This window comes from Neophocaena asiaeorientalis, unplaced genomic scaffold, assembly GCF_003031525.2.
Source record: "Neophocaena asiaeorientalis asiaeorientalis breed wild unplaced genomic scaffold, Neophocaena_asiaeorientalis_V1.1 scaffold379, whole genome shotgun sequence".
Taxonomy (NCBI): domain Eukaryota; kingdom Metazoa; phylum Chordata; class Mammalia; order Artiodactyla; family Phocoenidae; genus Neophocaena; species Neophocaena asiaeorientalis.
The window spans coordinates 596,992-612,196 of NW_020172145.1; the positions used below are offsets into that span (position 1 = coordinate 596,992).

Consider the following 15,205-nt stretch of genomic DNA (forward strand, 5'->3'; position numbering starts at 1 on the left):
CTTTTTATATTGGTTCTTTACTCAGCATAATGCCATATTGTTGCAAGTATTAATAGTCTACCCTTTTTATTTCTGAGTAGTATTCCGTTGTCTGGATGTACAACGGCTGTTTATGCATTTGTCTGTTGAAGAACATTTGGGTTTCTCCAGTTAGGGATGATTATGAATAAATGGAGCTGGTATAAACATTCACTGTATGAACATAAATTTTCATTTCTGTAGGGCAAATACATAAGAGTGGGATTGCCGGGTGATGTGATAAATGTATAGTTAACTTTATAAAAAAGATTAAACCATTTTCCACAGTGACTGGACCATCCATTTTACATACCACCAGCAGTGATTGAGTTATAGTTGCTACACATTCTAGCTAGCACTTGGTATTGTCAGGGTTTTTCTGAGCCTTTCTAATAGGTGTGCAGTTGTGTCTCACATGGTTTTAATTAGCATTTTCCTAGTGGATAATGATACTGACCACCTTTCTGTGTACTTATTTGCCATCCACATATCTTCTTTGGTGAAGTGTCTCTAATCTTTTGCCCATTAAAAAAATTGAATTGTTTGTTTTCTTACTGTTAAGTTTTGAGAGTTTTAAGATATATTCTGGATGTAAGTTGTTTGTCAGCTATGTTTTCTCCCAGTCTGTAGTTTGTATTTTAACAGTGTCTCTCATAGATCAAAGTTTGAAATCTTGATAAAATCCAATTTATCAATGTTTTTCTTTACAGATCACACTTTTGATGTCATAGCTAACAACTCACTGCCTAACTCCAACATCATGAAGATTTTTCTCCCATATCCCAAAAGTTTTATATTTTTACATTTTACACGATCCATTTTCATTTAATTTTTGTACAAGGTGGGAGGTTTTGGTTTAGGGCTCTTTTTTTTTTTTTTGGCATATGATGTCCAGTTGTTCTGACACTATTGTTGAAAAGACTAAACTTTCTTCACTCAATTGTTAGAAGATACATTTTTGATATGAACCAGTGTAATATGTGTATAGTGTAGTCATTAAAAGAGTGGGTTTTGAAATCAGTGTGCCTAAATTTGAATCTCAGTTCTGCCACTAATTACTTGTATGACAATGACCAGGTATTTAACCTCTTTTTGTCTTAGTCTCCTTTTCTGTAAAATGAAGATAATCATAGTGCCTATTCCATAAGTTTCCACGAGGATTAAGTTATTACATGTTACACACATGGAAAAGTGCCTGACATATAATAAGTGATGAATTAGGGTTAGCTTTTATGTAATTTTACAACTGTAGATTTGCAAGCATGTCCCAGAAATGCATTTCCAAGGAATATTGGAAATACGGTGACCATTTTTTCCAATTTACTACAGTTGCCTATTTGTGTATCTTCCTCTGTGAATAACTACTGATTTATTAATTTATAGAATTTACTTATGTATTATACATATAAACTCTTTAAGTTTTATCTATAACAATATTTTTCCCATTTGGCCTTTTTGTTTTTTGCCGTACGCAGGCCTCTCACTGTTGTGGCCTCTCCCGTTGCGGAGCACAGGCTCCGGACGCGCAGGCTCAGCAGCCATGGCTCACGGGCCCAGCCGCTCCGCGGCATGTGGGATCTTCCCGGACCGGGGCACAAACCCGTGTCCCCTGCATCGGCAGGCGGACTCTCAACCACTGCGCCACCAGGGAAGCCCCCCCATTTGGCCTTTTTATCAATTACACCAACAGTGTAGACCTTCCTGTTTATCTGCTAGCACTAGATATTATGACCCTCTCTACCGTTAGTTAAGTTGATAGACAAATAACGAGATGTCCTTTTAGTTTGTGTTTTAGGATTTGTAGTCAATTATCATTCATATGGTAATTATTGTATCAGTTAATTTTTGTTGAGTAACAAGTCATCTGAAAACGTAATGGCGAAACAACAAACATTTATTATATCTTAGATTCTGTGGGTCAGCGGGAAAGTTCTTTGATCTAGGGTGGATCGACCGATCTCTGTAGTCAGCTGACGGCTTGGCTGGGGCTGGATGGTCTAGGATGGTTAATGCACACATCTGGCAGTTGGTCTATTGGGCCTCAGCTGGAATGGCTCATGTCTGTATCGTGTGGTCTCTCATCCTCCAGTGGATTAGTCTGGGCTTTTCCTCATGGTGGTCTCAGGGTCCCATAGAGCAGTAGGAGGGGGCAGGCCCAGGGGAAAAGCACTTTTAAAACCTCTGTTTTTGTCACATTTGCTAATGTTTCATTGGTCAAGGATAGTCTCACGGCCAAGCCTAGATTCAAGGGGTAAAGAAGTAGATTTCACTTCTCAATGGAAGGAAATGCAAATTATTGTGACCATTACATTTCAGTCTACTGCAGTTGGCTATTTATTTTACAGATTTTGGCATTTTCTATAGTGCAATCTGTCAGTGTTTTCCTTTATGGGTTTGTGTATATTCATGCCTTTGGATGACCAGACTGTAAGCTTCTTGAAGGCAGAAACCATATTCTGTTCTTTTCTTCATCCACAGAAGGCAGCATAGGGCCCAGCTCATAGTACGTATTGAGTAAGTGCTTATTGGATAAATTCACTCATCGAAGGCCAGGCTTGCTTGCTTGCTTATGTATTTATTTATTCATTCATTTATTTATTCCTTCATCAGCGATTATTGAAGAGCTGCTATATGCCAGGCACTGTGCTAATTGTTAGAGATACAATAGTGGACAAAGGGCAAAATAGAATTCTCTTGTGGTGTTTAGAGTGAAGCATTGTGACTGGTGATGGAACTTCGTGAGACATGGGTTCAAATTCTATTTGTCTGTCGCTGGGCATATTACAGAACATCTGTGAGTTTCTTTTTTTAACCTATAGAATGGAATATAAATCCCTTCCTTCAAGTGCACAAAGAATTCAAGTGCACGAAGTTTGTAAAACACCTTGCATAGTACCTATTACGTAGTCTGTAATAAACAATGTTATCTTTCTTCCCGACAGGGTATAATCTGAAGCCTGCTGAGAATGCTAGCCCTCTTTCTTTGTCGGTCTCTTCTTAGAAATGTTCATGGTCCTGAACTTCTCCCGTTACAGACTCACTTCTTTGGTTTGCTCTTCTGATAGCTCTCAGAGTTGTCACTTTAAGCTATTCTTAAATTCTTATTCTCTTTTTTGTGCAAGCAAATCAGCCCAAATTGCCTTCCTTATTGGAATCTGGAGAACAGGGAACTTAGGAGTTAAAGAGCTTGTTGAATTCTGTCTTGGAAGATACAGATATTTGGTTGTGGGAGTGAGTATGTACGTCTGTGCACATCTTTTGGCAGCAGAAGGGAGAAGGGAACTTGGCAGGTGATTGAAGCAGAAAAACCCAGAAAGAGAAGGTGGCCTGGCTCCAAAGATGGATTCCTCTCACACCAGATAAATTTGCTGGCAGTGGACGAATACGATTCAATTACAGAGCATCCCTCTCTCAGGGCGAAATGATAGGAAAGATTATAAGGCAGCACTGTAAGGCTTGCGGGGATTTATGAGGTGGGCAAACCTCATTTCTGGGAATTCCCACTCTCTCTGTCCTGTACCCTTCCCAGCTTTTTGGCTGCCTCTCCTCAATGTCTTCTCTCTCTTGGCCCAGTTTCTGCCAAGCTCCAGGATTCTTCAGGTACCATCCTGTCAAAATGATGAACATTCCAAATTCCCTCACATTAAAGATTTGTCCATTTACCCTGCTACCCTGGGGTGACAGAAAAGGCCCTGGGGAGAAATTCACACTTGAGGGCTGGCTTTGCCATTAGCCTTTGTGTGACCACTGGCCAGTCTCTTTTCCATGGGCCTCAGTTTGCCCTTTATAAAGTGTGAGGCTTGCACCAGGCAATCTCTAAAGTCTTTTCCAGTTTAAACAATCCTTGATTTGATGGTGCCATGCCTCCTCCAGCCCCACCTTACAGAAATGGAGTTTTGCATGTAAGTGTGCATATGTGCTGGGCATTTAGTGAAGTCTCACTCTGTGGATGCTGTGTCTACTCCTGTATAAAATAAAAACTTGCTTGCTAACTGACTGGTGGCGATTCTGATGTTCTAACTAGAACATGCGGTATTTATCCTGGATGGAAAATTTCTGGCGTTCACGGGGTGGTGGGGTGGGATGCTGTCTCCTCCGGCAGTCGGACGAGGGTCCCGTTTGTCAGGGAGGCGGGGATGGGAAATGGGCATGCCCTTGGGGCAAACAGGCTTGGAGCAACTCCTGAGTGAGAGCAGTTTGTTGTTAGAGAGACCCAGCCTAGTCATATCAAGGGTGTCCTTGTCTAACTCCCAACTGTGCATGTAAAAAGTTAGCAACTTCCTTTGGTTATTTCCAGGCTTGTGCATGTTGGTATCTTTTCGTTAATTGCCCACTATCTTCTCGGAAAGAAATTTGAGGATGAAGTTATTGCTCAGAGGCTTATTACATACATAAAAGTATCCTAGAAACAAACAAACAAACAAAAGATTAAAATATTGAAAGCATGCCTGGGAACGGGATTTCTTCTGGGAACACAAGAAGGGAGAGGAGACGCAAAAAATACTTTAACATAGAGTTGACACATAGAAATGGTGCCAGTAGTTCTTAGAATCCGATAAAAAGAAATTAGTGCCAACTTTAGGATGTTGACATTAACCAAGAGAGAACATTCTAGTGGTGAGTCCTATTAAACACTTACTCATTCTTCAAATCCTGCTCAGTAGTTACCCTTTGGGGGAAAACTTTCCTGACTCTCTTCTCATATCCCTTTCGCTTTGTTCTGGTAATTCCAACTCTCCTTCAGGTGCCAAATGTCGCTTCCTCAGGGAGCCTTACGTGATTCATAAACCATTTCTCCACACCAGCCAAGTTTGATTAAGTTCACTGTTATGCTATCCCATAGCACCTTATAATTCTCTCTCATGGTACCTATCATGGTTCCAGTGTTATATTTATTTATGTGATTGGTTTGCCATATCTGTCTTCCACATTTGCCTGTAAATTACGTACGGGTTGAGATCAGATCTGTTTTATTTCATTGTTGTGTCTCCAGGGTCAAATACAGTACCTTAGCACATGGGAGGTGCTCAATAAATCTGTTAACAGATGAGTAGACATATAAATAATTTAATGAGTTTTATTTTTAAACTGAAGAGAATTCTCCTTTTCTGGACACCATAAAAAATAACTAAACTAAAATCCAAACAGTTCCACCAAATAATCTTGGATAGTTTTGGAGACGTCTTTGCTTCTTTGCTCATTGTCAGGGCCTTGATTTCAGACATGCTTTCGGCCAAGACCTTATCAGTTCATTGCCAATCCCCTGATTTCAAAAATACTTTTGGCCAAGGTGTAGTGCTCATTGCCATTTGACATATTTAGAACTCTAAGATATCTGCTGCTGTTAGGAAGCTGAGACAACCAAGGACACCTTGGAAAAATTCGAAACATAGTCAATGTCAAACTTCCAAGAAATCACACAGACAGTTGTTCCGAGGATGTGATACCTTGTTCCAAACACATATTAGTGAAACTCCACCCAACACCACAATTCTGAGGTAATAAGGAGCGCAAGGGAATAGCCACACTCTGCAGTAATTTAACCTGCTCTTTCCGCTTGGCTGGCAAGTGCTTCAAAAGTTGGGGAGCTGTGTTAATCAGAACTTGCCTCTGCAGCTGTGCTGAACTTGAATGTGGAGGGAGGGGCACAGCAGACTAACTGGAGTCAGCACCTTGTGAGGCAGGGACATGTATTTTCATTGCTGTTTATTCATTTAACCTTTCATTTTCTTCATCTGTAAAAGTAAAATTGTTAAAAGTGATGACCTTTGAGGTTTTATATGTTTTATTTAAGCAAATTCCTTTCTCCCAAATGAAAATTTATGTGGAGCTGAAATATAAAACAAACAGATGAAAGTTGAGCTGCTCGGTGAGAGTGTGTATGTATGTGGGGACATCTGGAATGCGCTCTGTTAATTTCACCTCCGTCACTCTCAGAAAGATCTGGAATACCTTTTTTAGAAAATGAGAAATAACAACTCCTTGAAACACAGTTTGAAAAGCATGACTGTGTCTCATTTCTAATTCAGTTTGGTTCTATTACATGGGTGTAGATTTAGGTCCAGAGTCCTTTCTATGACTGTTTTTAAAGAAAGATATTTCCATGTCTTAGATGATGGGTTATTATTCGAAGTGTCATCCTAAATTAGAAATCAATCCCAGGAAAGAATCAGGGTTATCTTGAAGCAAAAGGACAGTTTTTTTGTTTGTTTGTTTTTTTGCGGTACGCAGGCCTCTCACTGTTGTGGCCTCTCCCGTTGCCGAGCAACAGGCTCTGGACGCGCAGGCTCAGCGGCCATGGCTCACGGGCGCAGCCGCTCCGCGGCATGTGGGATCTTCCCGGACCGGGGCACAAACCCGTGTCCCCTGCATCGGCAGGCGGACTCTCAACCACTGCGCCACCAGGGAAGCCCTAAAGGACAGTTTTGTTGTTCTCAAGGTTTGCAAACCAGGGACGCTGCAGAAGCCACGGTTGGGAGAGTCATAAGGGAACTGGATGGCCTTGCAGCCTGACCACAAGTTTTAGATGATTGGCTGTCATCCAAGCTTCTCATCAGGGGCTTTTCCAGGTAGGACCTTAGCAGAATCAGAAGTCCTTATAGGGTTTTTGTGTGTGTGGTTTTTCTAAGAAAGAATTACGTGACTCAGTCCCAGGTCTGTCGTGACTGCCTGGCTCCGTTTTATTTTTGGTCCCTGTCAGCCACATCTGGTCCATTTTCTGTATTCCTTCTTAAGGGATTTCTCTTATTTTTACGTTTCCTCAGGGGGTGTTATTTTATTTTTACAGAAGCAATACTGAGTATAAGAAAATCTATATGCAGGGACTTCCCTGGTGCTCCAGTGGTAAAGAATTCACCTTCCAGTGCAGGGGACGTGGGTTCGATCCCTGGTTAGGGAAGTAAGATCCCACATGCTGTGGGGCAACTAAGTCCACGCAACGCAACTACTGAGCTGGCGCGCCTCAATGAGAAAGAGAAAATCCACACACCACAACTAAAGAGAAGCCTGCGTGCCACAACTAGAGAGAAGCCTGCGCGCCTCAATGAAGATCCCGCGTGCGGCAACTAAGAACCAATGAAGCCAAAAAAAGAGAAAAAAAATTACTAAAATTAAAAAAAGAGAAAATCTATATGCAGAAAGAAGATTTAAGCAGCATTTTGTGTTCACCACAGTGAGATTTTGTGAGAAAATGTTACTGCAAAATGTTAGATGCTGTTCAGTACAGCACACAGAAAACATATGAGCAGAACAACGTTGTAGGATATTGTTATGCTTCAACTGTGATGAACAGTCATTTAACCCAATAGATGCTGTGTTACACTGGCCAGTATCTCCTTACAAACAAGAGACACTTTTATGCAAATACTGAAAAGTGTTTGTGAGATCTTTGCCGAGGAAAAATAATATCAATCCCCAAAACACGTTAAGATGTATGAAATTCCATATGCATCTTACTTACAGCAGACTCTTAGTCTTGATGTTAGAAGTGTGAATTGAACTAATTAATGAATTTGATCCAAGCTCTTCAGGCTGTGGTTGTGGTGAAACAACTCAAAACCGGTCTGCAGTAGGACTTGGAGAGGATAGTTTTGTAGTGGAAGAAAAGGTGTTGGTATGGGGACGGATAGCTGTGCAAGCCCAGGTGGGCTCTGTCTCTTGGCATTTATTCTCAGGAAAATGTCACCAATAGCAGATTCCTGGGTAGCATCAGTCACGCAGTAGCAGTTACACCTTTCACTGTGCCGGTAGCAGAACCCTTTTGAGAAGCCACAGGCTACAATTGTACCTGTGGCAGTAGGGCCTCTGCTTCTCTCTTCTTTTTGAAAGGTGAAGTTTGGCCACTCTCCTCCTCCCTTTTCTTTTCTTCTTTTCTTTTAACCAATTTTTTTTCTCAGCATTGTGGAGCGATGTCACATTTTCTATTACTAGCCCAAAGTTGAGAGAAAAAGAAAATGCGTTATATGGATGTGATCCAAAAAGATTTGGAGTGAGTGTAGGGATAAATGATGAGAGACATAAATATTTCTCTGGTTCTAGATTCCCTTGCAAATGCACCTTTTTAAGGGAAGAGCAGTTAACATTTACTTTTTTACATTTAATTTTTATGTGTAGATAATATTCCAATGGTTCAAAAACATTGTATACATTACGTATACAGTGAAAAGTGTCGTCCCCCCCATCTGTCATTGTCCCCCCAATGACCTCATTCTCCCCTAATGGGTCACCCTTATTCTTAGCTTCCTGTATCACCTTCCAGAAATTCCCTGGGGCATATGCAAACAAGAACAAATACTGATTGTTTTAGGAAAGCAAAACAAATGATTTTTAAAGTTCATTCCAGGAACGTGGTAAGTATTTCTTCCTGTATCTAAAACTCATGTACAAAATTCTTCTGATATTTTATTGTAAGTGGCAGTACAAAGGACAGAGAACTCATGGGTGGAAGGGTGCTTCCTGAAACTGACATGCTGAATAAGGGTAGCAAAGTGTAGTCAAATCCAGACTCTCAGAGTATACAGTTTCCCTTTCTATCCCTGAAAGCAAAGGGAGAGAGCTGGGAGGAACAAAAGGAAAAATAAACTAGACCCATACCTAGAAATAATTTACAGATGCAGTGTGGTTGTCTTTTCAAATCAACTGCTTTTTCTATTATTTCCTAAAGTCATTAAATAAACCACGGCCAATGCTAATGCAGTTCGGTGAGTTCAGAGCAGAGCCCTTGGTTTTGGCAAATCACTCAGCTGGCCCTAGAAATGGGGGTGGATCCCACTGGAGCTGAAAGAATTACAGTGTTTCCTTCCTCTTGATGACTCTCTCTGGGAACATGCCTGGAAGGAGTGAGTGTGGGAGATGAGGTGGTGCTTACTCAGAGGCAGGGCTGGATATGTGTGTGTGTGTGTGTGTTTGTGTGTGTGTGTGTGTGTGTGTGTGTGTGTGTGTACGGGTAACTGTGCTCTGGTGTTATTTTTGGAGGCTGTAATTCCACAGCTAGGTTTCCTAGCTCATTCTCTCTTGCGATGCTTTTCTTATCCTAACCTCTGTTCCCTCTCTTGAAATCCTAAAGTTAAACCAATGAGGCTAGAAGCAAGATAGATGCTTGAGGGTCAGGCTTGGGAACCCATTCTACTCAAGATTTCTTCCCTCAGCGTACTGAGTTAATATTACAAGAAAAATATTGCAACACCAACTCCTACTTACATTAAGACTTGACTTTGAAATTCTTCCTAGTGAATCAGATAAAAATGTAGCTCCTAATAGGATCATCCTCAAAACATCACTGTATACATCAAACATTGGCAAATGCCGTCAAAAACAAATTGTATGAGGACTTCATGGCAGGCACAGTGCTTGGCATAAGTAGGTCTGGTAAATGAATACCAGTCAGCTCCAAATCCTCAGCAACCACTGATCACCTTTCTATAGCATTTTGTAAAAGCGTAACATTTGCTTTCCCCCCCCTCATAGACTCAGTAATTATCAAAACAGTCTTTTAAATATGGGCAAAGGGGTCATTTTAGACTCAGAAGAGCACTTTCATTTTTTAAAAAAATTTTATTGAAGTATAGTTGATTTACAATGTTGTGTTACTTTCTGCTGTACAGTGAAGTGATTCAGTTATATATTCAGTTATATATATATATTCTTTTTCATATTCTTTTCCATTATGGTTTATCACAGGATATTGCATATAGATAGTTCCCTGTGCTATACAGTAGGACCTTGTTGTTTATCCATTCTGTATATAATAGTTTGCATCTGCTAACCTCAAACTCCCATTCCTTCCCTTCCCCACCGCCCCTCCCTCTTCGCAACCACAGGTCTGTTTCTGTTTCGTAGACTGGTTCATTTGGGTCATATTTCAGTTTCCACATATAAGTGATATCATATGGTATTTGTCTCTTTCTCACTTAATTCACTTAATATGATAATCTCTAGGTCTATCCATGTTGCTACAAATGGTATTATTTCATTTTTTATGGCTGAGCAATATTCCATGGTGTGTGTGTGTGTGTGTATATATATCACATCTTCTTTATCCATTCATCTGTCAATGGACATTTAGGTTGTTTCCATGTCTTGGCTATTGTAAATAGAAGAGAACTTTCATTTTTAACCTCATTTTTCAACAAGTGGGAGCTAAGTGAATTGGTGAAATTGAATTAGATCTGGTATAAAATTTGTCCATCTGTCCATCCATCCATCCATCTAGCCAACAAATATTTATTAAGTCCTCTATATGCTGAGAATAGGTAGAATATTCCTATATAAATCAATGCAAATAAAACAGCTTCAATTCTCATTCTAATGGAACGTATCATCTAGGAGGAGAGAGATCAAATAAAATAATCACAGACTGTGGTAATCTTTATGGGATGAGAGTGTGTAGATGTTATAGATAAGATAGGTAAAGAAGACATCCATGAGATAGGCATTTAAGCTAAGACCCCAAAGGATGAGAGAAATTAGCCATGCAAAGAGTGGAAAAGAGCATTCCAGGCACAGGGATCAGCATGTCCAAAGGTTTTGAGGTAGGAAAGGGCATGGTATAGCTAAGGAACTGAAAGATCAGTGAGAATTTGAATTCCAGCTCTGACTTCAATAGCTGTGGAAGATAGAATAAGCTACTCAATCTTCTGAGCCCTAATTTCTTTATATTTAAAAGTGAGATACTGGCGCATACTCCCAGGAGAGAATTTGATGAATATTAAATGAGATAACATGGAACCTACTTGAATCACTTTACATCTACATAAAGGTCCCTGAGACTCCAATAGCCCTCATCACCCTCTGTGCTTGACCTTTCTAGTCTCCTGATCATTTTATGTAGACTTGAGAAGCAACCATCACTGGAGCCAGAAAACAACCTCCATCCCTGGTATTTCCATATTCACCAGGAGGAGAGAATAGGCACAGATTCCATTTGCTTATCTTTGAAACTTTGGAAATGAGAAGAGAAAGGGATAGGGGTAGAGGGAGAGAGAGAAAATGAAATGAGAGGGTTTTCTTTTTGTAAATGTGCTTTATCACTTAGGAAATAAATCTTAAAAGTCAGGTGGGATTTTCTTTTTACATTTGAGGTTTGGGGCTAGGTGTTCAGAAGAATAAAGAGAAATGAAATAATGGTCATTGAGTACCCTGTATATTGCAGACACAGTGCTTGGCAAGTTATGTAGTTTACCTCATTTAATCTTTATAAGAATTCTGCAAGACAGGTCTTATTAGGCTCATTTCAAAGATGAGGGTCAGAGGGAAATGTAGACTTCACTCAGTCCCTCCCTTAGCTTGTGGAATTTAATGTGGAATCAGGCAATACTTTGATAATGATGAGAGTCTATAAAGTTAGCATATGGTGTATGTCATTGACATATTTCTTTAGAATACTTTATTATTGGGGTAGAACCACATTATCATTAATTGATCAATAATTAATGATAAATAATGATAATGCCATTATCATGAATTTGTCTCAATTCAGCAAACACTTACGGAATACTTAACTATGTCTCAGGCACTGTAGTGCGTAAAGACACCTAGTGCACATCTTGTTTTGGGAATGGAGAATAACCGATAGTCCGTTACAGCTAGGGCGTGCAATGGGGCAGCAGTGGTTAGCAGGGTCTAGGTGATGAAGAGTCTTGTTGCCATGGTAAAGAGTTTTGGATTTTGTCCAATGAGAGATAGGCACATGATCAGAGTAGCATTTTAGAAAGACTGCTCACACAGTTATTTTTAGACAAGGCTTTGTAAACACCAGCTTATCCTGTGGGGCCATGTTAGTAACCTTCCTCATACATTATGTTCCCTCTTTTCCTTTTAGCAACAGTGGACGGTGCCATGGACCTGATCTTGATCAATTCCCTACCTCTCGTGTCTGATGCTGAGACATCCCTCACCTGCATCGCCTCTGGATGGCGCCCCCATGAGCCCATCATCATAGGAAGGGACTTTGAAGCCTTAATGAACCAGCACCAGGATCCACTGGAAGTTACTCAAGATGCAACCAGAGAATGGGCTAAAAAAGTTGTTTGGAAGAGAGAAAAGGCTAGTAAAATCAATGGTGCTTATTTCTGTGAAGGGCGAGTTCGAGGAGAGGCAATAAGGATACGGACCATGAAGATGCGCCAACAAGGTAACATGCCCCTTGGCTGTGGGCAGGTGAGGTCCACTGAGACTCACACCCGCAGCTGCTCACTCAGGCTGGGTGTGAGCTGCCTGAGAGCATTAGAGATAAGAGATCATGTAGTCTGACTCCCTCACATACAATCCTTTCACTAGACCTTGTGCCTAGTTCATGAGATGAAATGAAATATATCACATGTTCTACTAAGGGCTCCATGGTCCTGATGGAGATATGAACATGTTACGTGCATATAATATGATTCACAGCAATGAAGACAAGTGTCCACCGCCAAACTATGGGCTATTTTGAGTTTTCTCATTGATTTTTCATTTGATTCCTTATTTGTTTTCTTGGCCTCTGAGTATTCTTAACAGAAGTTAATGTTTTCAGAGGAAAAATATGGTAGAAATAAAACATTAAGGGAAACATCTCTCAATAACTCAATTTAATTAGTTACTTGGTACAGTGGTTATCTGTTGACACAGTAATGCTGTGTAACACACAACCAAAGCCACGGGGGCATAATGATAAGCATTCATAGCTTGTGAGTCTAAGTCAGCTGGGTTGATAGGTGGCTGATCTTGACTGGGCGGCTTTCTCATGTGTATGGATATTGGCTGGCTCTAGGCTTATTAGGCTGGCCCTGGTTGGGCTACCTTGGCTCTGTTCCGCGTGACTGTTATCCGTTAGCAGGCTAATGTAGATATGTTCTCATGGAGACAGCAGGGGTGCAAGAGAGCAAGCGGAAACACATGAGGCTTCTGGAAACCTAGCCTTAGTGCTGTATACTCTCACTTCTGCCTCACTTTTATCGCCCAAAGCAAGTCGAACAGCTGAGCCTAAAGTCAGAATGGGAGGGTATTACACAATTACATGGCCAAGAGTAAGGATACAGGGAGGGATGAAGAATTGGGGCCCTTTTTTTCAGGCTACATGATTTAATTTTAGAAGTGGAGTACCCAGGCCCAGCTCACAGAACACCAGAACTTTTGAAGGAGGACCTTGAGAGCCTTCTGCAAAGGAAGAGTATTACTCCTTTCTGTGCCTCACAAAGCAGTGATGTGATGGAACCCTTCTCCCCAAATAGAAGTGGGTCCTAAGCTGTATCTTTGGGCCAGTCCACCAAACTCATGGCAGTTGGAGGAGATGTCATTGTAAACATTATTTAACAACTCTGTTCTGCCCTAAGGCTCCCAAGTTCGGACAGGCAGGTAGACTTCTGGTGCTCTTGATGCTCTCTACTGGGACGAAGGTACAGATTCCAGCAGAAATGAGCTCTCCTTGTTCTGACGGAAATGATCTGGCCCCTCACCCTCAGTCCCTTTCTCTGGGTTGGTTATTACTAAAATGAAGGGGTCCTCACCAAATTCACATCATCATAACCACACGAGACTGCGGACTGAGGATGTGTCATTTCATGAGACAATGACATTGTGAGCTCTTTAGGATTTGATTTTTAATTGTAAAATTGATCCAGATAAATAATGCACCTCTGCACATTTCTGATTGTCAGCTTTTTATATAGGAATCTGTAGGTTTTTTAGATTACTGCTTCTCAAGGTTAAAAATGCTTATAAAATCACCCTAAGGGTCTTGTTAAAATGCAGACTCTGAGTCAGTAGATCCTTGGGGAGAGTCCTGAGATTCTGCATTTCTAACAAGGTTCCAGGGGATAAGATGCTGCTGGGCTGAGGACCACACTTTGAGCAGCAAGGGGTTAGAGTCAGCCCCTAGCTGGGGTCTACCTGAAAATATTTCTTTGAATTTGCTAATGGTGGTAATTTAAAAATTTGAAGGCAGCAAGCTCATTTTAAGATCAAAGTGATAAAATCAATATTCATCACAAATGAGGGAAAAGGCCCTCTTAGCAAAACTATAACATTCACCTTTAAATGGCATCAGGCGAGTGGGAAAAGCGCACAACAGAAATTCCCAGGAATGCAGCTCTCTGATGAGGGAAGAGAGGTTGAACAAAGGGATGTGAGGTGTGCCAAAGCTATCGTGGCTGAAAAGTCGGCTCTGTTATTTTTCACGTGTGTCATTGGGATCTGACTTGTGTAAAGAGTTATGTCCTTCTGCTGATATGCCCACATTCTGAATTAAGATGATCTGAGATTTGTGCCCCAGTGATCTCACAGGTTTGACATGAGAAGTGCCCTTTCTGGGCTGTCCTGAAAATGTATAAATAAGAATCCGTAGAGCAAATTAAAACAGAATATTGGGAGTCAAAAACCAACCGTAGGGCTTCCCTGGTGGTGCAGTGGTTGAGGGTCCGCCTGCCGATGCGGGGGACGCGGGTTCGTGCCCCGGTGCGGGAGGTTCCCGTGTGCCGCGGAGCGGCTGGGCCCGTGAGCCATGGCCGCTGAGCCTGCGCGTCCGGAGCCTGTGCTCCGCGACGGGGGCAGGCCACGGCAGTGAGAGGCCCGCATACCGCAAAAAACAAAACAAAACAAAACCAACCGTAATGATCCCTCCAAAGTGAGAGTCCAGGTCAGCACAGGTAAAGCATAGTTTAAGTTCAGTTAAATGAGGCTAAGGCAGGCATGGATAGTGAGGAACAGTGAAGAGAAGACGGCTTTTAGACTCAACCTCACCTGAGTTTAATTCTTTCTCTCCCACTTACCAGCTGTATGGCCTTAAGCAAGTTACTCAACTTCTATTGGTCTCATTTTTCATCATCTGTGAAATGGGTATAATAATATCTTCAAAAGCGTCTTAGGTTTTAAATAAGAGTAAGATGGTATATATATAAGAAGCCAGCTCCCATGAGTGTAAGATTTGATTTACACAGTAGATATGTTCCTGAAAGCTCACTGTAAAGTGAGACATTGCAGAACAATTTACATAATAATAACAATAGCAGTTTGTAAATGGTGGGAATAGGATTTAATGCCAAGCGGTCTGGCTTCAGAGTCTGTATTTATTGCACTACCCTCTCTATATCACTCTCACTTACTTTAACCACCCACCCCAATTCTGAGCACTTGTTTTATAAAGTACAACAAACTCTAGTTGAAACCCCAAAAAGCAACCTAGAGCACAGAGATACGGGAGTGGAGGTTAGTC

The 15,205-nt window shown here is 41.2% G+C and overlaps 1 protein-coding gene across 2 annotated transcripts in view; it reads left to right on the forward strand.

Moving 5' to 3' along the window:
* The window catches only part of TEK (TEK receptor tyrosine kinase), a 102,649-nt gene that overhangs the window by 31,753 nt on the left and 55,691 nt on the right, over positions 1-15,205 (forward strand). For both annotated transcript variants that reach the window (XM_024754646.1, XM_024754653.1), the window contains exon 2: positions 11,837-12,148. In XM_024754646.1, the coding sequence (XP_024610414.1) occupies positions 11,837-12,148 (312 nt within the window). The remainder of the gene's footprint in view (positions 1-11,836; positions 12,149-15,205) is intronic.